The sequence below is a fragment of the Molothrus ater genome, chromosome 11 (assembly GCF_012460135.2).
Source record: "Molothrus ater isolate BHLD 08-10-18 breed brown headed cowbird chromosome 11, BPBGC_Mater_1.1, whole genome shotgun sequence".
NCBI lineage: Eukaryota > Metazoa > Chordata > Aves > Passeriformes > Icteridae > Molothrus > Molothrus ater.
Genome location: NC_050488.2, coordinates 1,449,964 through 1,470,660, shown reverse-complemented (window position 1 = coordinate 1,470,660; position 20,697 = coordinate 1,449,964). Strand labels below are relative to the sequence as shown.

Genomic DNA, 20,697 nt, shown 5'->3' with positions numbered 1-20,697 from the left:
GCGCTTCAGTAGTGCCGCTGACAAATAGCAGGCTGTAACTTGGCCGGGGTTACTGACTGAAGGAGAATGTTGGCTGGATTCTGATAGGGAGTGAAGCTCTAAAATCTTTTTTCTTGATTTGCAAGTTGTCTCATGGCATCTACTGTTTGTTCACAGAGAGGAGATTTTATCCTTTAGGATTGCTGTAAGTGATAAGTGCTTATAACTGAGTATATGGGGTGTGGGAATGAAAGGTCCTGGATGCTATTAAACATTTATTGCATAGGCAAGATAATACTAAAGATATAAGGCTGGTACATGAAAGCAGGACTGCTACTGTCCATAAATCCACAGGAAAGTGACAGACAGTTCCACAGGAGACAGCTGGCAGTGGGTCCCGTGGCTGACTTCACACTTGAGGCCATCTCTGATTAGAAGAGTAGTTGCGGTACATGTGCAAAAGTGTGTACTTGGAATGCAGATGTGAAAATGGAATGATCTGAACAGATGTTCATTCTGCTGATGTAGGTATTTGATTTCTGTCCCTGGCTCAGAAGTGCCTCTGGTTTTTCTTTCTTCATCACCAGCATGGGTCAGGCTTCTGCATGATGGAGGTGAGCCCTACCCTCATTTCTGACCTAATGCTCCTACTTGCCTTACAGTCAGGCCTTCATCTGTTCAAAATGAGAGAAAATTAAATAACCATCAGTAAATGCAGCTATGTCAGTTAAAGAATTTAAAAACAAAACAAAACACAAAACTTTTAAGAAAGCAGTATTTATAGGCTAGCTGGACACAGATGTCCATAGGCCAGGAAGTAGGGAAGATATCCAGGTGTTTAAAGTAGTTTAAAATTTTTTAACATTAGTGAAAATTCAAGACTTTAAAAGGAGAAAATTAAAAAATTTCTGTGAAACTGCAAAGCAGCACAACTTTCTAGTTTGCAGCAGCTGTGCTCCAGACCCTTCTCCTACACAGTTCTATGTATTGAATGTGAAAAATTTATGTAGTCTTCTTTGCAAGGGCCCTTTCTTCATGGTGGGGGGATGGAGTTCATTCCCAAATCGATTTCCTCCTTGCAAGGAATTAGGCAAGAAATTTGACCTTGTTTGTTAATCTTGGAAATCTTCTGAAGGCTCAGGTGAAAGCCAGTCTCCTGCTTGTATAATTTTCAGATCCTTAGTCAGAGCCCATATGTTACAACCTGGAGGAAATGATGCTTGGGGATGACTAACTGAACATGTTCCTGCTGTTAATTCGGGTGTCATTCCAGAAATTTAATTAGTAAGTTTTCCCTTTCCTTTTGTTAACACATTTACTTACTAATTCCTGTCTTTGCTGTTGTTCCCCATAAGGAACTTAATGAAGGGATAAAATTTGTAATAACAGACAGAAGCATTTTTTTCCCAGCTGTGATGAGTAGGGAGAAGCAGAGAACATACATGTGTTGAATTAGCAGAAATTTGGTTATAGATAGGATATTCACTTTGTATCTTCCTGCCGCAAATATCACGTTAATCCAGTTTAAATGACTGTGGGGTTTACCAGAATTGAGGCTCTAAAGTGCTAATCAAAAATTCATAGAATCACAGAATGGTTTGGGTTGGAAGAGACCTCAAATCCCATCTTGTCCACCCCCTGCCATGGCAGGGACACCTCCCTCTGTCCTGGGCTGCTCCAAGCCCTGTCCAGCCTGGCCTTGGGCACTGCCAGGGATCCAGGGGCAGCCACAGCTGCTCTGGGCACCTGTGCCAGGGCCTGCCCATCCTCACAGTGCAGAGTTTCTTCCTCATACCCAGATCTTTAGGGTTCCTTCCAACCCAAACTATTCCATGAGTCCATGACCACCTTTCTTTGTCATGACCTTTGTCATGACCTTTCCAAACAATCCTGTTTTCATGTAATTACATTAAAATGTAATGCCTGGAGGTTGTTTCAGGCTTACATCCTTAGTTTCAGGATGAGGACATTTTGCCTTGTGTGGATTATATGATGGGGAATGAGTGTCTCTGACCCCAGTGAAGGTTTCTTGGGTTTGGATTAAACCCTGAGTGAGTCATGCAGTTAAACAGGTGTTTCTGCTGCTTCAGAGTAGAAAACACTTCGACCTTTAAGCCCTTTCAGAATCAGCTTATGTTTTTGCCAGTGACTCATGTCAGGTTCAGCCTGGAGGAATTTCAAGGAGGCTGCTTGAGCCCTGATGGCACCAGAGACCCCTCCTGTGGTGGAGGCTGCAGCCGCAGGAGTGGCTACTCTGCCCTGGCCCTCACCTTGCCTCTCCAGCTGGAAAACAATGCTCAATTCTTCAGCAATGCTCAATGCTTTTTCATCAATCTGATTTAAAAAATCCAGATTTTTTTCTACTGTAATTACAAATAAAACACGCATGTGCCTTCCAGACTCACTTTGTTGCAGTTGCCAAAAATGATCCTGCTTGTAATATGTAGAATATACAGAATATGGTTGTGTGCTGAAGGATAGTTTTAAAAGTTACCAATAAAGTAGCAGTGGAAAAGTTCTCACAGTGCTCAGAAACCTGGAAATGAGAGTCAAGGACTATGGTATTACTTTTTTTTTTTAATTGGAAAGTATTTGCAAATCTGTTGGATCTATGAGGCCACCTTTCCTTTTCTCTGCCAGCTCCCACTCTGCACTTCCTGCCTTGAATGGGGACTTGCTCCTTCTCCTTCCTAACAGCAGTGTGTCTGATTTATTCTACAGGTTTTAAATTAGAAGGAAACTCAGCAGTAGGGAAGAAGTGGTGGATTTGAGAGCAGTTCTGTGGCTCTTCTTGCCTGACTTGTTAGACAGCTTGGTTTTTTTGTTGGTTTTTTTTAGCTTTATTTTTTTGCTTTAGAAGAAAGGTGGCTGGTGCAGAGTAGCAGAAGTGCTGCCTGGCTCGGCTGTGGGTGTTCTGTGTGCTGCTGTCCCTGTGGGGCATGGGGGGCTCTGCCTGCCCTGGGGACCCAGGCCAGGTCACCGCAGGCACCCTGCACAGCCCAGCCCCTGGGCTGCTGCTGCTGCTTGAGCAGGGTTTGCTCTGATGCTGCTCCATGGATCTCAGAGTGAGCAGAGAGCACCCTGAATAGCCCCAGTACCAATGGAAATGCTCCCCCTGTGCACACACAGCACTGTGGCAGGGTTTTGTCATCCACCAACAGCCAAATCATAGTTCCAACCCTGTGTTTCCTGTGATGAAGTCTCCGCGTGAAGTGTTTGTAGCCATGGGAATTCTCATTCCCATCTTGAACTGTCTGGGATTGTGCGTGAGGACAGACTGTGGAAATGGCAGTGATTCTTTTGCATCTTGGCTACAAGTCAGCTGTGTTCCCATTTAATTCATTCTGTGTGCAAAGGAGTGCAGCTTGTATAGATGTACCTAACTGACTTGAGAAAAGAAAGAAGTCTGAGGTCAAAATACAAACTAATTAATCTTGGTAATTGGTGAGCCTTTGGCTTTCTGTGTAAGAGCACCTTCTAAAGATCCCAAAAGCTCAATTTCTAGGGCAGGGGTGGGCAGTGCTTTGACCAAGGGGGGCAAACCAGGCAGGCATGATGGTGGGGTCTGGGGTGGAACTCCCATGCTGCCTTGTTTCATCATCCTAAGAGGTTGGAGCGAGTGTCCAGGCTGCCTCTTTGAGGTGTCCATGTGCTGGGGAGGTCTAGGCAGCCCTGGAGTTTCTTCTGAGCCATGGGAGACAGAGAGTCTCTGCATGTGCTGGACAGGGTCCAGCCTGGAGGGGAAATGCCCTGAAATTCCCCAGGAAAACCAGAGTAGTAGAACATGACATTTTCACATTTCTAATCTAAAGAATTTCCATGCATATGCAGCCTATGCAAGAAGCTGAAGGACAGTTGCAAACACTTCCTTTACCAAAAAGAAGGGAAAAGTCTCCAAAATTAAGCAGAACAGCAAACACATAAAAAAATTTATGTGTTTGGATTTTTTTGGAAAGTAACATGGTTTTAATTTAGCCTGAGGTAAACAGGATGGGCTGTAGAACCCAGTGTGGTGAGCAGCAAGGACCTCAGCTGGTGCTTTGTACCAGTGCATCCAGAATCAGCTGAGGACAGTGGGAGCCGTCCTGGCTGTGAGAACACTCATACCTGGAAATGGCATCCTATGGGTATTAATCCCTTGGATGAGGAGCCTCTCGACACCCAAACATGAAGAAATAGCTGAGGGTTGATCCATCATGCCACGGGTGTGTTCATGGTGACTCAAATATTAGTGCTGTCATAAGAATGGCGTAGCACAGGCATCTCTTTGTTTTCTTGATACTGGAATTAGGCCGAGTGCCCTAGTTCATAATGCTGCTGCTCTCTTACATAAAAGATTTTATGATTGCTCTTGACACAAGCATAAAACAAATCTAAAATTCTGAACACCCTGGCAATGCAGGGCCTTTATTTTTGTCCATCACTAATAATAATGTCTCATTTTGGCTTATAGGACAGAAAACTCACAAAAGTAGAGAGGCAGAGGTTTAAAGAGGAAGCAGAAATGTTGAAAGGTCTACAGCACCCAAACATCGTGAGGTTTTATGACTTCTGGGAATCCTGTGCAAAAGGCAAAAGATGCATCGTGCTGGTTACCGAGCTGATGACCTCTGGAACGCTGAAGACGTAAGTACTGTGCTCCTGCAAGGGGCTAAGAATAGCAGCAGACATTTATAGCAAAATCCTACTTTTGTATGCTGAAAAAAGCCATCTCCAGTTAAAGGAAAAAATGGAGCTGTTCTCTGGTGTCTGTCATTTGTCCCTGCATTTGAACCGCAGTGGTTTGACGGGCAGAATTTTGGCCTCCGTCTCTTTCTGCCTGCTTCCCTGTTTCAGTTATGCAACTCAAAGCTGTTCTCTGATGTGTTTCATTTTCCGCCTGTGACGTTTGGATTTGTCAGGGTGTGTTTTGTGCTTGGCTCTTGAGCTTGTATTTGCATGTTTTGTTAGGGAATTCAAATGGAATAGCACTTGAATGGTAGAATCTCTCAGAAGCTGAAGGTGCTCTAGGTTGTCTCCTAAACAATATGAATTAATAGCTTCTGGTACTGACAGTCTTGTTAAGGCTGATATAAAGCAGTTGGCATGAATTCTGGAACAGATTTTCAGCCCCAATGGGAGCAGTATTCACCCAGTGTGCTACTCTGCCAGTGCATTAGCAGTCCCTACATCTTCCCCAAATGTCCCCTCCCAACCAGCGCTTCAGGTAAATAGAAAGAAATGCAGGTGTGTGGTACAAAGATCTAAGTTTGTGGTTAAAATTAAACTTCAGTATTCTTCTGATTCAAAATTTCAAAATATATGAACATCTTCCAAAGCTCTTCTCTTCATGAAATGAATCACTGAATGATTAGACTTCAAAATATTTGGTTGTATTTGCACCAAAAATGCTTATTATCATCCTCCCTAAAACTGAATGCTCTAATTCCTCCTTTGTAAAGATCTATTTCATTCAATTTTGGGATATTTCTGTGCTGCTCTTGTGGCATCTAATAAAGGGCTTTTATCCATAGTGGAGTTTCAGAAAACTTAAGCTATGATGTTAAAGCCCCTCAAATCTCTAACAAAGTATTTTCACTTCCTTTTTACCCACTTGTGTGTGTGTTGTGCTCCAGGTATCTGAAGAGGTTTAAAGTGATGAAACCTAAAGTCCTGCGGAGTTGGTGTCGGCAAATCCTGAAGGGTCTTCTTTTCTTACACACAAGAACTCCACCAATAATTCACAGAGACTTGAAATGTGATAATATTTTTATTACTGGACCAACTGGATCTGTGAAAATAGGAGACTTGGGTTTGGCAACACTCAAAAGAGCTTCATTTGCCAAAAGTGTCATAGGTAATGCTCCTGTTCTCTTTGGCTTCCCTCGGTCAGCATCGTGGCTGTCTATTTAACATCTTCCTTTCCCATTTTGCACTAGTGATTTTAAAGTAGCAAATTGGTAGTGGAAGTTAAAGTGGGTTTGGGACTGTTGCCTCTATACCCCTATAAAAATAGGAATCAGTAAGTAATGGTATCATAACTTCCTCTTCTCCTTCCTCCTGTATCATCCTTAATGCATAGGGAACCCAGAATCAGTGAAGTCTAAACAGTAGAAATTTCACATATGTACTTGGCTGCTGTGGATCTGCTTAATTTCATTGATTTTAATGAACTCGTGTTTGTTTATATTTGTTAAGTTTCTCTCATTTTTAACTTCTCGTAACTGGTGGTGTTTTTCTCTGTTGAGGGTCAGTATTTCTTCAAATAATTTTTTTGCAGGGTAACAGTTGTTCATGGGACATATTGGAATAATATCAACAATAACAATACTGGGAATAATATAAGTAATACCAATATTGGGAATAATTCCAGAAGTACTAGTACTGGGAATAATATCAGTCATATCTATACTGGGAATAGTATCAGTAGTAGCAATACAAGGAGTAGCATCAGTAGTACAAATATTGGTAAGAATACTAGTAATACTTATACAGGTTTTTGTAAAATCAGTTATGAACAGAACACCATCAAAATACAGTCATGTCTGAAAGGAATTTGATACTGTAAGGGCTGCAGGATGCTGGCAAAGTGTCTGCATTCATTTTGGCAATTAAACTAAGCTTATAATTTTCATGAGCACTACTGCTCCAAGGAGAGAATAAAGGAGGCATGGAAACACTGGTGATGAGTAATGCTGCCCCCTCTGCAGAGGGAGTAGCTCTAAAGGCATATCAGTAGCTGCATTTCACGTTGGCTGGAAGGGATGAAATCAGCACACTGCAGTGTCTCTGCGGGAGCCCAGCCAGGGCAAACCTGCTCCTGCCAAGAGCAGCTGAGTGGGTGCTGAACAGCTTCACGTTTAGCTGGGCTGTTATGTTGAAGGATGCTTGTAGGTATTCCTTTCCACTCCAAGGAATGGGGGAAATGTCATTTTTGTTCTGCTTTGGAATGGTGCCAAGTATTCCATTTGTTTCTTAGACTATTGCTATCACTTTTTCAGATTTGTTTTAAATGCTCTGGAATTCATGAGATTCACTGCTGAGTTGTGTTCCTTCTAAAGCAAGGCAGCAGCTCCAAAATAATTTCTTGTGGCAGCTGTTAACCTTTTCTGAGTATCAGCCTCTGCCTTAGTGACAGCTTTAACAACACCCAGAGAGAGCGACTACACTGAGCCTCCATGACATGGGTCTGGCTGATTTGCTGAGGCTGTAGGCATGAGTGTCTTTGAGGTGGAAGGAGAAGGTGGAAGAACATAAACAAGGGAAGAGATCAATCTTGAATTTTGTGAAATTAATTTTACAGAAATACTTGTTCATAAGTTAAGTCAAGTCTACTCCAGAAATGTGTGCAAAAGCAGACCCTAATTTTGAGGGTTGTCCTTTACGTTGCCGTTTAAAAAGAGTTTTGGACAAGTCAGAAAATCCTAGAATGGTTGGGATTAGAAGGGGTCTTAAAGATCATCTTGTCTGCCATGGCTGGGATACCTTCCTCTGCCCCAGGTTGCTCCAAGCTCCATCCAGCCTGGCCTGGGACACCTCCAGGTATGATGTTTCCTCAATTTCTTTAGGGACTTGGGTGATGGCTTGTACCTGGAGGAGATTTAGGAAGAAACATATTACTGTGAGGGTGGTGAGGCCCTGGCACAGGGTGCCCAGAGCAGCTGTGGCTGCCCCTGGATCCCTGGCAGTGTCCAAGGCCAGGTTGGATGGGGCTTGGAGCCACATGGGATAGTGGTAGGTGTCACTACCTCTCAGGGGGTGGATGGGATGATCTTTAAGGTACCTTCCAATCCAAACCATCCTGGAATATGCCAGAACTACTTTTTCTGATTCTATGTTACTTTAATTAGAGTTGTGCTTTTGCTGCTGATTAGTGATGACATAACAAAGCATTGATGGGATCTGCCAGGGCTGGGGGCAGTTTGGGTGCTGAGGCTGGACAGAAAGAGTTTATCTGGGTCTTTCTCATGGTCCAAAACCTGCCACTCTTTTTTTGGCATCCCAACAGCTTGCTGCTACTGTGCCTTGACACACCATTGCACTGATCTCTCTTCCTTCATCTTTTCTATGTAGAAAGGAAATAAATGAATTACAGTATGAGATACAGTTCCTGGAATGAATTACCCAAATGTTAATAGTTTTCTGTTTTGCTTTGTAAGCCCTCCCTTTTGAGAGTAGTTTGCTGAGGATATGTTGCCAGTGTTGGGGTTGCTGCTTGTCCCCAAGCTGCATCTCCCAGTGCCTCACTTCATATTTACCAAGTTGCATCAGATTCCTGATTCCCTAATTCCTATTGAGTAGGACCTTGTTCTATGAGTAGCCTCATTGATTTGTCCCACTAAACCAGTGACAGAATTAGGTTTGACGTTTTGTGCATGACTCTGTAGGTGATTTGTGATACTTCTGGTTTCCAAAGTGCTGTCTGCCTGCTGGTGGTTACTCTGTATCTCTGGAGGAAACAAAAAAAAAGGCAAATTTGCACTGATAAAAGCAAGAGTGAAGGTTCTCATTTCTTCTTCCCTTTTCACCTCCCTGGCCCTTTACACATCCTTCTCTCCAGCCAGACAGAAACCATTCTATCACTTCGGTATGGGCAGGAAATGAACCATAGCTCATTTTCTTGCTCATTTTTGAAATTTTTCATTCTTTTCCTTCCCCCTCCCCTCCATCCTGCTTCCACTCTGCCCTGCTTTCCCACTTTGGATTATTGTCAACAAGCCATAGGCATGGAAGTGCATACATCGACATTGGATTTGCTCCCTGGGAGATGCTTGAGCTCTTTGGAAATTATCTTGTATGCACCTATACACAATTGTACTGGGCACACTTCTCACAGGTGAAAAAGCTTGTGGTTAAAGCCATTTGGACTCCTGTAAAAAACCGACATTATCTTTGTCTGTGTAGGTACACCAGAATTCATGGCCCCGGAAATGTATGAGGAACACTATGATGAATCTGTGGATGTCTACGCATTTGGAATGTGCATGCTGGAAATGGCTACCTCAGAATACCCTTACTCAGAATGCCAGAATGCTGCTCAAATCTACCGAAAAGTAACCTGTGTGAGTACACGTCCTTAATTGGTATTGGATCCTGTCATTGGAAGGTTCAAAAGCATATTTTGATGAGGTGTTGGTACTGCTGAATGTATACTGCATTCTAGAAGTTGAGCTATCTGAGCTCTGGGTTGCACAAACCTGTTTCAGGCTTATGTGTAAGCTTACAATTCTACACTTGGAGTGTGTTTTGATGCAGCTACATCAAATATTTTCAGTTACCTTTGTCACTGATTTTATCTCCATCAGCCGCAAATACAGCCCAATGGGCTGATGTGTGCTAGTTTAATTCTTCTTAAAGTGTTGCTTTTAGCCCAGAGCCACTCAGAAATAATTTTAAAGCCCACAAAAGGCTTCAGAAGCTGCTCAGCTGTGCAGTTATCTTCATCCTCTGGCTGTAGCAGCTCCCTTGGCATTGCAGGAAGGTGAGTGTGTGCAGCCATGGATCTGCTGGATGGTTACCATGCTCTGCACCATGGGGTGGCTGCAAACCATGCTGCAGCTTCTCAGAGACATGGAATGGTTTGATTGCTCAGGTGAGTTCCTTGCCTTTATCTCTGTTATCCAAGGCTAGGTTGGGCAGGACTTGAAGCTACCTGGTCTAGTGAAAGGTGTCCCTGCCCATTACAGGGAGGTTGGAATGAGATGGTCTTTAAGGTGCCTTCCAACCCAAACCATTCTGTGATTCTGTGATGCTAGATCTGCATGGTTACTCAATGTTGTTATTCCATGGTTCTTTATCACAGTGTTTATTTATTAGCTTTGGCACAAGGGATGTTGGCTCTGTTTTGGTATGGTCCTTCAGATATGGCCTAAATGCTACCAGTGTGGCAGCTTAGGGGACACTTCCTTGGACTCTAGGGGTTCTTGGGGTGGCTACAAGAGGCTCTTCTAATTTCAGGCTCTGTAGCCTCATGTCCTGCCTGTGAGACTGGTCAGGTACTCAGTATCACCATGGGAGCTGGTATTACTGGGAAGGTGTGTGTGCACCTGGAGCCATGGAGAACATCGAGCTTTTCATTGCTCCATGTACCTAGAGAAGCTGTGTGCACACCTCGTAGCCATCTGGAATACTGGAAATTAAGACTTTGCCAGTCTCCTAAGCCTCATTTATCAAAACAATATCCAAGATGGCAAAGAATAATGATTAATCAGAGGATTCCTAATTAGATGTTATATTTCAATTTTTAGACTTTAAGTAGCCATTGTTTTAAACACTGATGGAAGAAGCCTGAGCCAACTCGTTTTCTATGGCAGTAACATTTACACAGCTCAGAATTAGATGGTAAATTATTATAGTTTTGTAAAACTGGCTTTATACTGGCAGCTCCAGAGAGGTGGGAGATGATATTTGTCATATAGAAAAAGCAATGATGCAGAAGCTGTTGAAAGGTCCTTGTTGGGGGTATTTTTGAAGCAGAACTGTCTGGGAGGAAAGCTGAAGACAAAAGCATCAGGTACCAGCACGGAGGGTGTGCAGTTTTCATCTGAATTTGGGGTAGTAGCAGTGGGAGCAAAGGCACCAGGATTCCTTAGATGGCAAAATTGGCATTACTGTTTTTCCAAGGAAAGGGTTAACCAGCTCTCTGTTGAGTGGAGAAAGCCCTGTCAAATGCCATGAGCTGCACAACTGTCAGGCTGGAAGGAGGAGCAGGGGGTGGACCTCTGGGGTGAGGGTGCAGGAGGAGCCTCGTCCTGGGGGAGATCCTCTGTCCCAGGAGGAGCCTTCTGGTGGGCTCAACAGCTTCTCTAGCGGAGTTGCATCTGCAGGGGAGCTGCCGACAGAAGGGACCCTGCTCCGAGCAGTGTGAGTGGTCTGTGGGGTCTGAGGAGGAGCTGGAGGAGTTTGGGGTGTGGGGTCGTGAGCCAGCACCATGCAGTGGGGTCTGCCCTAAGCTGGGGCAGTGATTACAAAAAGACAAAGTAACTCTAAGATCACTTGGAATAAGGGTTAGGTTTGGTGATGCAGCAGCTTGTGCAAGCCTTGGGGCTTATAAACTGAAATATAGTCAAAAATGGAGTGTAAACCAAGAGGCTGAAATTAGACAGTTTTCTTCCAGTATTAGATGAATTTTGGGGCCTCACTAAGAGCAGAAGGTGGCTCTGACCTTCTTGGATGGAGAGGGTGCAGAGCCCCTGAATGCTGCAGCTTCTCAGTGGGACATTTGCTTCTTTATGAAGCTGGGGCTTTTTTGCACTAGAAAGATAAATACTATTTCTAGTGTTTTAAATTGAGGGTCAGTGCATTGTGAAGTGTGTTTGCTGTGTCTAGCTGCCTGATGCCTTTATTTAAAAAGTATAAAATAAAATAACTTTCTTTTCCTGCCTTGGGTTCAGCATTGTAGTGGCAACTACCAGAGGTATTGATAGCATTCATAGGGGTTGGAATTGCTGGCTAGAGTTTGCATCAAGAAGTGACAACCAGCAAAAAGTTTAGACTGCCAACCTTCTGTTGGGTCCCACTGAGCTGATATTCTCCCTGCTGCCCAGCACAGGCAGGGTATGATTTGGGTTTTGCCACTATAATATGTTTTCAGTAGTTTCTACTCTGTTTTCTAACACTCTACCATGCCCTTGCCTGGTACTAGGACATGAGATACACCTCAGGTCCCAGCTGTCCAAATCACACATGTTGGTCATCCTTATTGGTGTAGAAAATGTAAACATTACCTTTCTGAGACATTATTTCAGCATATGTCACATTCTGCATGTCTGTAGTGTAAGATTATAATTTATTTCAGCGACCTTTTATTCTGCCTGACTGTATTCTTACAGCTAAATAGCTGCATTAATTTTTGCATTTCTGTTTTTCTACGTGTGCCTGTATGTTTGCAGTTGTCCAGGATAAGGAGGTGGTCATGTTTGGGAATGTGCAGAGGGGCTCATTTCTCTGCCAGACAAGACATGCTTGTTCCAGCCTGTCACCTCTCTCTGCCCTTTCAGCCTGAATGATGGAGTGTAAACATTTCAAAAATGGATATGTACCGTAAATAGAAAGCACATCTTTCCCAAGCAGTGGGGCCAAGCCACATTTACCACAGTTCACTTTGAAGTGATTTCCTGGTCAGCATATTTGCAGTGCCCTTCGTTCTGATGCCATAATCTCATTTTTCATGCATAACTTGATGGTTTTTCTTACTGAGATTTTTTTTGTGTTTAATCATTCTGCCAAGTGATTTTGATGTAGACAATAGTGATGAAACATTGGAATCCGTGACCTTCCCAGGCTGCTCCAGCCTAGTGTTTTCTTAGGCATGTGCTGCAGAGTGCACAGCAGAGCAGCTGCATCTCCAGAGAGTTCCTGGCCATCTCCTTGGGTTTAGTGGTACAAACCTGTGCTTCAGAACAACCCACCCTGTGACAGTGTTCTGGTTTGCATGTAAAGCTTTCATATTGTTTGTTCTCATCAACTATTGAAGGTTTTCTCAGCATACGCAGGCTGTATGCCATAGTGCACACAGGCAGAATTAATGCTGCGGCTGTGGCACAATGACAGCAGGCAAATCATGTTGTCAATGTCATTGCATGGACTTCTTGTGGCTTTTGGAGATCTTCTTAGATCTGCAGGTAACCCTCTTAGCTTTGCATTAAGATGGAGCACCATTCTGGAGGGAAACAGAGATGAGTTTATAATTGTACACTGTGAAGTCATAGAACAAGATCCTGGTAAAACTGAGAGCTTTACCTTCATTTCACTGACTTCAGAGAGTGTGTACCAAGGTGCAGTTTCAGTTGGAAATGTGGCTTCACCTTTTTTGGTAGAAGGTTTTTTCCATTTTTAGGAATGACATGAGCCTAGAGTTACCTTCAGGTGGAAGGTGGAGTGCTAGCCCAGAGCAGGCTGACTCTGGGGTGGAAGGGCACTTCTAGGGGCCAGGAAAGCCTCTAGAACACTGACTGACGTGGGTCAGACGTGCCAGTGACTTGTGTGGCATTCGCTGTGTCCCTTCAGAGCATCACGTGCTGCTCTTCCAAAGTGTGCTCTGCTGATGGAAAATGGCGAGTGGCTGTTTTTAGACCCTGCAGAATAAGCAGCACGTTTCTTCCCTCAGCATGAAGGATGCAACTTTTTCTGTATATGTCTGGCTGTAGACTCAGATGCCTTGTACTGGAGGGCAGTGGATCATAAATCTAATTTCTTCAGAAAGAAGGGTATGGAAATAAGTGGTGGTGAGGGAGTCAGAATAAATCATCCTGTTTGGTACAGAGAAGCTCTCCATTTGATCTCTCGTTTTGCTGTTGGTTTATATATGTGTATATATATTTCAAGATTTAAGGAATCTGTATTATCATTATGCCCCTTATGCCTCCCAGTGAGCTCAGCCTTTCACATGTGGTGGCATTGAATTTATTTTAATTTATAAGAGGCTGTACAGCTTTCAAACTGTCATGGATAATCTCTTGCCTAATACACTTTGAATTTTGGTGCTGTGTTTCCTTGGGAATGCTCAGTGAAAACAGATGGCTTTTGTTTAGGTGAATGAGATGAGCCCTTTGATGGCAAATAGAATCCCCCTTCATTGTCAGGGGCACTGTGCTGCAAGGGAGGGTTTGCAGCATCCCAGTGAGCTGGCCTTGGAGAGTTTAATGAAGAGTAAGGAAGAAAAGCATCCTATAGCACAGGGACAGGGAGAAAACACTTTGCCAAAGCAACTCTGTTCAGTACTTCACAATTTTTGTCCTCATTTGTTTTAGTCATCTACTCATAGCTGTTCAGCAGATTAACACAATGGATACTTGGAGAGGAGTTGATGCTCTACCAAAGATGGGGAAAGTGTGGGTGAAAGAGTTGCTGTTTTTTATTTGTGGAAGCAATTTGTAAGGTCAATATTGGGAACCAGTCATTGGGGATCTGATGCTCTGGACTCCCTGTGCTAGGGCCTCCCCACCATCACAGAGAGGAATTTCTTTCTTATGTCTAATCTAAACCTGTCTCTCTTCAGGTTAAAGTCTTTATTAGATCTTATTATGTTTTCTTCCTGGAGAGTGTCACACTATTATGGAAATCAGTTTTCTCATAGCAAACAACAGTGAATTGAAATGTATAAGATTTATCCTTCTTCCTGATGGAGAACACACCAGACTCCTGTAGCTTAAACATGAATTATGGTGCAGAGGAGTCCTGCTGAAAATACATTTTGATGGTGCTTTTGTTTTCTTTCATTTCTGATTCAGGTATCAGAGCTCTCCTAAGAGCTTACCATGGCACATTGGAGCCAGCCTGGGCTTTGCAGCCCGGGCACTCCAGTGCCTTTTGACACATTTTTCTAATACACAAAATTTGAACCCTTGTCTCATCAGTGAGATTTAGGTTTGCTTAAGCAAATAATTCTTTTTAGTGGGTCACAGCCAGCCAGCCACGTGTATGAATAATTTCGTTTTGTTCTCACAAAAATGGGTTTCTTTGTATCGCTGCAGCTTTCTGCTGAAACAAAACCAAGGAGCTGAGTCTTGAGTGACTGTTCTGTATATTTATTATTGTTTTTTCAAAATCTACAATTTACATATTTCATTCTAGAATTTCAAGACAAATAGGGGGTTGTTGATCTAAAATTATTAATTAATAAAGTTTGAAATAGAATCTGCAGCTTGAACAGAATGTTCATAAAAGGAAAAAAGTATAATCTGATGCTGAAATATTCAGAAATTCTGAGAGAAGCTCCAGCCCTCACTGAAATTCATCCATAAAAGTTATTTAAGACTTAATTCGGTGTATTATTTGCAGACCCTCTTTGAAAATACTTGTTTTCTTCTTTTAATCCACTGGGTGAGCCAAAAGTCTACTCTGCGGGGCTCCTTATCTGTGACTGCATGAGCCATTATTTACTATTATTTCAGAGTGAAACTTTAATAGGATTTGTATGGAGCTAAATGTTCAGTTCCCATTTAGTTATGTGCTTTACCACATTCTGGTTTTTAGATAAGGGAAATTGTGTTTCCTTTTTGTTCTGCTCATTGACTTCATTGGAAGTACTTGGGTCCTTAAGTGATAAGGTCCAACTGCATCATCTCTTCTCAAATAAATTTTGTCATATTTTCATCCGTATACATCTTGGTTTAATAGGTAGAGGTAATAACATGGTTTTAAAAGGGAATCAATTAATTCTGTGATTTATGTTGGACATCAAAAATACAAAGAACAACTTCTTGCGTTGCCACTTGTCACCTGTAGCTGAATATATACATGGATGTGGGGACACTGATTCTGCTTCCCAGAGTTTTCTTCTGCAGTGGGTAGTTGGTTTTTGTCCTTGAAAGGCCGTGCTCATAGGTTGCTGTTCCAAATCTGTTCCCAGCAAAAATGCTAACATTTGACAGAGATTTAACTAGATTTATAGGTTGCACCTGTTCTATCACATATTCCCAAGGGGTTTCTAACAACATCCTGGGAAATTCAGGAGGAGTGCAGAGATGTTGTATTCTCCTGCTTCCCTGCTTGGTTTCAGGGTTGATCTTTAATTTTTTTATGCAGAGGGGAATATGTTGGAGAGTGTTTGGGTGATGGAAAAGAAGGAGGTTTGTGGGAAACAGGAATATGGACTATTCTAAGGTATTTTTCACTCATTTTCAGTACTAGCTATCTGAAGAAAAACGTGATTATCTGTCCTTATTCATTTAGTGCTTTGAGAGTTGAGGCAAAAACATAAAAGGAATAATTCCAGAAAACGGTTATTTTTGAAATTTAAACTTAGCTGTTTCTTGAATATTCACTTTAGAGTCCAGAGGATATAAAGGTAAGATTTGAAAAAGTTGGTAAAGAAAAAGGGATACTTCCCCTGTGTACGGCTGAGCTCGTGCAAACTACTGTATTAGTTTTGAAGTGCAATGGTATTTAGAAGTATAGTATCCCTAAATCCTTAACTCATTTTTTAAAAGTTTTAGTAAGTTCCTGGGTTGAGTTACCTTTAAAATGCAGAGAAAATATGCTTGATTAAGAGATGTAATGTAATTCTTTTTCACATTAAATTGTTTTTCTTTATGCTTTTAGGGTATAAAGCCAGCAAGCTTTGAGAAAGTTACCGATCCTGAAATTAAGGAGATAATTGGGGAGTGCATCTGCAAAAACAAAGAAGAAAGGTTTGTTTCAAGGGATCGAGTTTTGTATTAAATAACATGTATGCAGGGATTTCAGAACTGTCTGTGGATTTCTGCTCTGGTCTGTGGGTCTGCCCTGTGCAGAAGAAAATGCAGCATGGAAGTGCAGATCTAAATTATTTCCTGCTTTCCTGGCATTCAGTGTCAGGAGAAGCAGTGCTGTTGTATCTCTCAGCCACTCAGCATCACTGTGGAGCTGAGCTAGGGTATTCTTGCAATTTCTGGTTCAGCAGTCCAAAAAATGTCAATGGGAAGGTTCTGTAGGGGGCAGGGAGGGTGATAAAAGCTGGTGTGGTGGATTCATCATGAGCTGTGGTAGCAGATTTCAGTGCCCTCTGGACATGGAGACATGTTGTGCCTAGTTTCCAGCTTTGGTTTTAAAAATTAATGTTTTACTAGTCTCTGCCAGTTTGTCTCGTACTGAGTATTTCCTGACTTTCACAAATACAGTTTTTAGAGACTGCAGCTCACAGCCTAGAGAGAATCTCTTCTCTGGTACTCTTTAGGCTCAGATACTTAAGAAAAGTTGAACAAAGCTATAATCTGCATTTCTCTAAGTGCTTGTGGTGTATGAATATTGCTTAAGCTTTGAGAAATAGGAAATGTCAATTTTTTCTTTTTCAATTTCACTTTGTTTTCAAAATCCCACATCTTTTCAGAAAGAACAAAAATTCATTATGGGTGAACACCAAACAGTGTAAATATTTCCACTTTTAACAGCAGTTTCTTTTTACAAACCTTTCTAAAATTGTTGACTTGCAGTGTTTGATTCTTCTTTATATCCTTTGCAGATATGAAATTAAAGATTTATTAAGCCATGCGTTTTTTGCTGAAGATACTGGGGTAAGAGTGGAACTTGCAGAAGAAGACCATGGTAGGAAATCCTCTATTGCCTTAAGACTCTGGGTAGAAGATCCTAAGAAACTGAAAGGAAAACCCAAAGATAATGGAGCCATTGAGTTTACTTTTGATCTGGAGAAGGAAACTCCTGATGATGTTGCACAAGAAATGGTAAACTACACTTCTGATAAAAATGTGTATATATAGAAAGTAGTGCCTAAATCCCAGGGGCCAACAGGAACAAGCTGGGTAAACTAACTTCACTTGAACCACTCCAGGTGTCCAGTTTGGGCACTTTGCATTGATTTTGGAATGACTACTGCAAGAAAGGGGTGAACGGGGAGCAGCTAACTGAAACATATTGTTTGAAAGCAGATGCCTGAAATCACAGTTTACATAGCTTAGGAACTATAGAGGTCTGGTCTACTTTTAGATTTTTGCACGCTCTTCTCCAGTTTCTATAGGCTGTTGAACGTCTTTGAATTTATTTGGAATCTATTTAGTTCCAGACAGCAGCCAGAAATATATTAGAAGAGTTCAGAAGTTCAGTCACAAAGTATTCTGCATTGAATTCTCCAAAACACTTTCCCCCATCTTTTCTGTTGGTGTTCCTTAGAAGGAATGTAGATGAGAAAGGTCTGTGGTCAGCCGCTCCGCCCCCAAACTTTGATAGGAAACTGGATTCACTGAGTTAGGAGTAAGCTTTGGATTTTTTAACTGATAAGTTTCACTTTCGGAATTTCTGTATCTTTATAGTTGTGTGGTTTTGTTTGGGAATCTGTGTTCCATTTGCACTACATTGTCCTTGAACTCCTATTTTGATGGTATCTTGGCTGCAATTGTTTTGGTGTTCTAATGTCACAGAGGTCAGGGTCAGTAAGCATTGAGCCAAGGGTCTGAACGTTCCTGTGCTTGCAGAAACGTTCCTGTGCTTGCAGAAATGTTCGTATTAGACTCTAAATCCCTAGAGATCCCTTTTAATGATGTCATCACCACTCGTGTTCTGCTCATGAGGCACTCATTTTGGTAATGCTGCCTTGCTCGGCTGGAACTCATCACCATTTACTCTGAGTTTAGTGGGAGGAATTCAGGCTCCTTTGTCTTCTTGTCGTTAGTTTGCAGTAGGTCCAATGTTTTTCCAGCAATATATTATTACAGAACTCATTTAGTTTAAAAATTGCTCTGGTATCATTACTTACTGTTATATTTTACATTTAAATATCGATGGAAATTATTTGGAGTTTCAGAGTTCTCTAAGTTGCTTGGTCCATAGTTGTGATGTTTTATTTTGAAGAGGAAATAATTCTCGTGAAAAGTATATTTAAAAGGATCATGCCCAAACTACGTGACACTGTACCTATTCCCAAATAATTTAAAAATCTGTTTTCTACATTAATGCATACCTAAGAGACTGCCCATTAAATGCTTTCAAACCTGAGGCTGTTGCAGGGGCAGAAAAAGGGGACATTTATGCTAAATGTCTTTTTCTAGTCCTTATGAATTGTGGAACACCAAAGCCATGTGCTTTCATCTGTTTGTTGCTTTGTGTGCTGTGGAAGAGAGGAATGCAGGAGACCTTCTGAGTACAGGGAATTATTTATCATTACTGATGGGATTTTGGTAGTCAGGCAATCCCACCTGCCCAAACGATATGGGCAAAGGGGAGTGGAAACATTCTAGTGGGTTTGGAAAGTGAAGTTAGCTCTTGAAGCTGTGTTTTAAGATGCTTTGCACCCATTAATTTTAGCAGTGAAAATCTAAGCTGTGAAAGTGTCTTATGTTTGGGCAAGAGCAAAACAGGAAAGCCTCAAGATTTCCCCCATGGATGTAAGTGCTTTCAAATATGCATGTTAAGAATGTAGGGAGAGCAGACAGATCTCTGGTACGGCATTATTAAATGAAAATTCATACCCTGCACTGCAGGAGATTATGCAAACAAATAACACAAAGATGAATTTCCATTTTATCTGTTCAGCAGTTGAGTTCTGAGAAGCCTCGTCCCCTTTTCCATCAAATGGGAAGAGTCTGCTTTTTCTTTGTAAAAGTCGATCAATACTGACTGACTTCACTATTTAAGAGAAGTTAATTTGAAACATAATTCTGTTAACATCTTGTCCTTGATGATTTGCTGTGCTATTAAGCAGAGCAATTTGGATAACTCTGTGTGTTGGACGAGTTAAGACAACAAATTCAGATTTAGGGGCAGTTTGATTCACTCCAGGTGCATTTTTTAGAAATTCTTTTTCCTGTTTTGTCTATTCTTTTAGTGTTAAAAAGGAAAAAAATTAGGGAAACCCATCTGCCATTAAACTTTCTCTCCTCAATGGATGTTCAGTGGTGGATAATTAGAGCCAGTATATAGTCAGGTCTTAGACATTATATCCTGGGTTTTTTTTAATGGATTGGGAATAGAAATTCTACTGAGAAAGAACCCCACTCCATCAAGCTCTTGAGTTCCGGTTCTTGAGAGAAATAAATTAATATAAATTCTTGTTGTTTCAAATGGATGTTTTCTTTGTTGGGAAGAGGTTCCAGTATCGTGTGTGTGCTTGTGTGTGTGCCAGCCACGTGCTCAGGACCTTGCTAAGTGTGTGTTCCTCTGCAGATTGACTCGGGCTTTTTCCACGAGAACGATCTCAAGATCGTGGCCAAGTCCATCCGTGACCGAGTGGCACTGATCCTCTGGAGGAGGGAGCGCATCTGGCCCAGGATGCAGTCAGAGGAGCGCCGTGACTCGGAGTGCCTGGACAAGCTGAAGGCACCGCAGGCACAGCAGGTCCAGGTCACCTACCTGTCCCACACGGGCCACCACATCCTGTCAGAGCCTGAGGAGCCGGAGGCGGACCAGCACCCCTTCCAGCAGAACCTGCCCACCAGCGTCACCTCTGTCGCCTGTAAGTCCTGTGTTGGCTTCGTGGGCACACAGGGATGAATGTCTGAGGGGGAAACCCATTGTGACCTGAGCTCAGGTGAACTGATGTGGGTGGTTTTGCACAGTAGCTCAAAATCCACAAACATCTGGGACAGATGCATGACAATTTCAAAAGCAATGAAGTTTCAAGGAAACAGTATTATATAGATATCTTTATATAACTTTGTATATATTTTGCTACTAAACAATTATCACAGAATTTCTGTTTTACTGTTCTGGACTTGTATGTAAGCACATTTAAGTAAAAGATGCATTACATTTAGCAAGACAGCTGCTGCTTCAATTCAGGTATTTTATAAAGGGCTACATTGAGGTCTGCTTTGAATACTGAAATATCCATGTGTACCTGTACAGGAGAAATCCCTTTACATGATACGATAAATAGCTACATTTGATTAACATTCACAATATTGCCACATTCACAAAGGTTTTCATCTGAAGCTAAAATTAGGTTATTTCATTTTTTTGGATCATATACTTATTTCATGCTAGTTCATTTGAGGAACACTGCAATTATGTCTCTTTGTTTCTAGTGCTGCAATGAAGTGACTTGTGCTTCCCATGGCTATGCTGGACATGAGTTGGCAAAATGTTATACTAAATACAACCTCCACAATTTATTTCCTACCCCTCCTCAACTTTTAACCAGAACTTGGTATTATTTGGCAATTTGCTATCAGATTATTTGAACATTTTTCTTAGCATAGGACCTCTAAATTAGGGTAGCACCCATTCATATAATTTGAGATTAAATGTAAAAGCGGAAATTAATAACTTTATGTGTGCAATGTACATTCTATAAAAACCTGAGACTGA

At 41.9% G+C, this 20,697-nt stretch overlaps 1 protein-coding gene across 1 annotated transcript in view; it reads left to right on the top strand.

Moving 5' to 3' along the window:
* WNK2 (WNK lysine deficient protein kinase 2) overlaps positions 1-20,697 on the top strand; it is a 91,042-nt gene that overhangs the window by 32,173 nt on the left and 38,172 nt on the right. Inside the window, 6 exon segments of the mRNA XM_054516062.1 lie at positions 4,433-4,605; positions 5,595-5,815; positions 8,863-9,020; positions 16,003-16,091; positions 16,901-17,120; positions 19,555-19,843. Of these exon segments, the coding sequence (XP_054372037.1) occupies positions 4,433-4,605; positions 5,595-5,815; positions 8,863-9,020; positions 16,003-16,091; positions 16,901-17,120; positions 19,555-19,843 (1,150 nt within the window).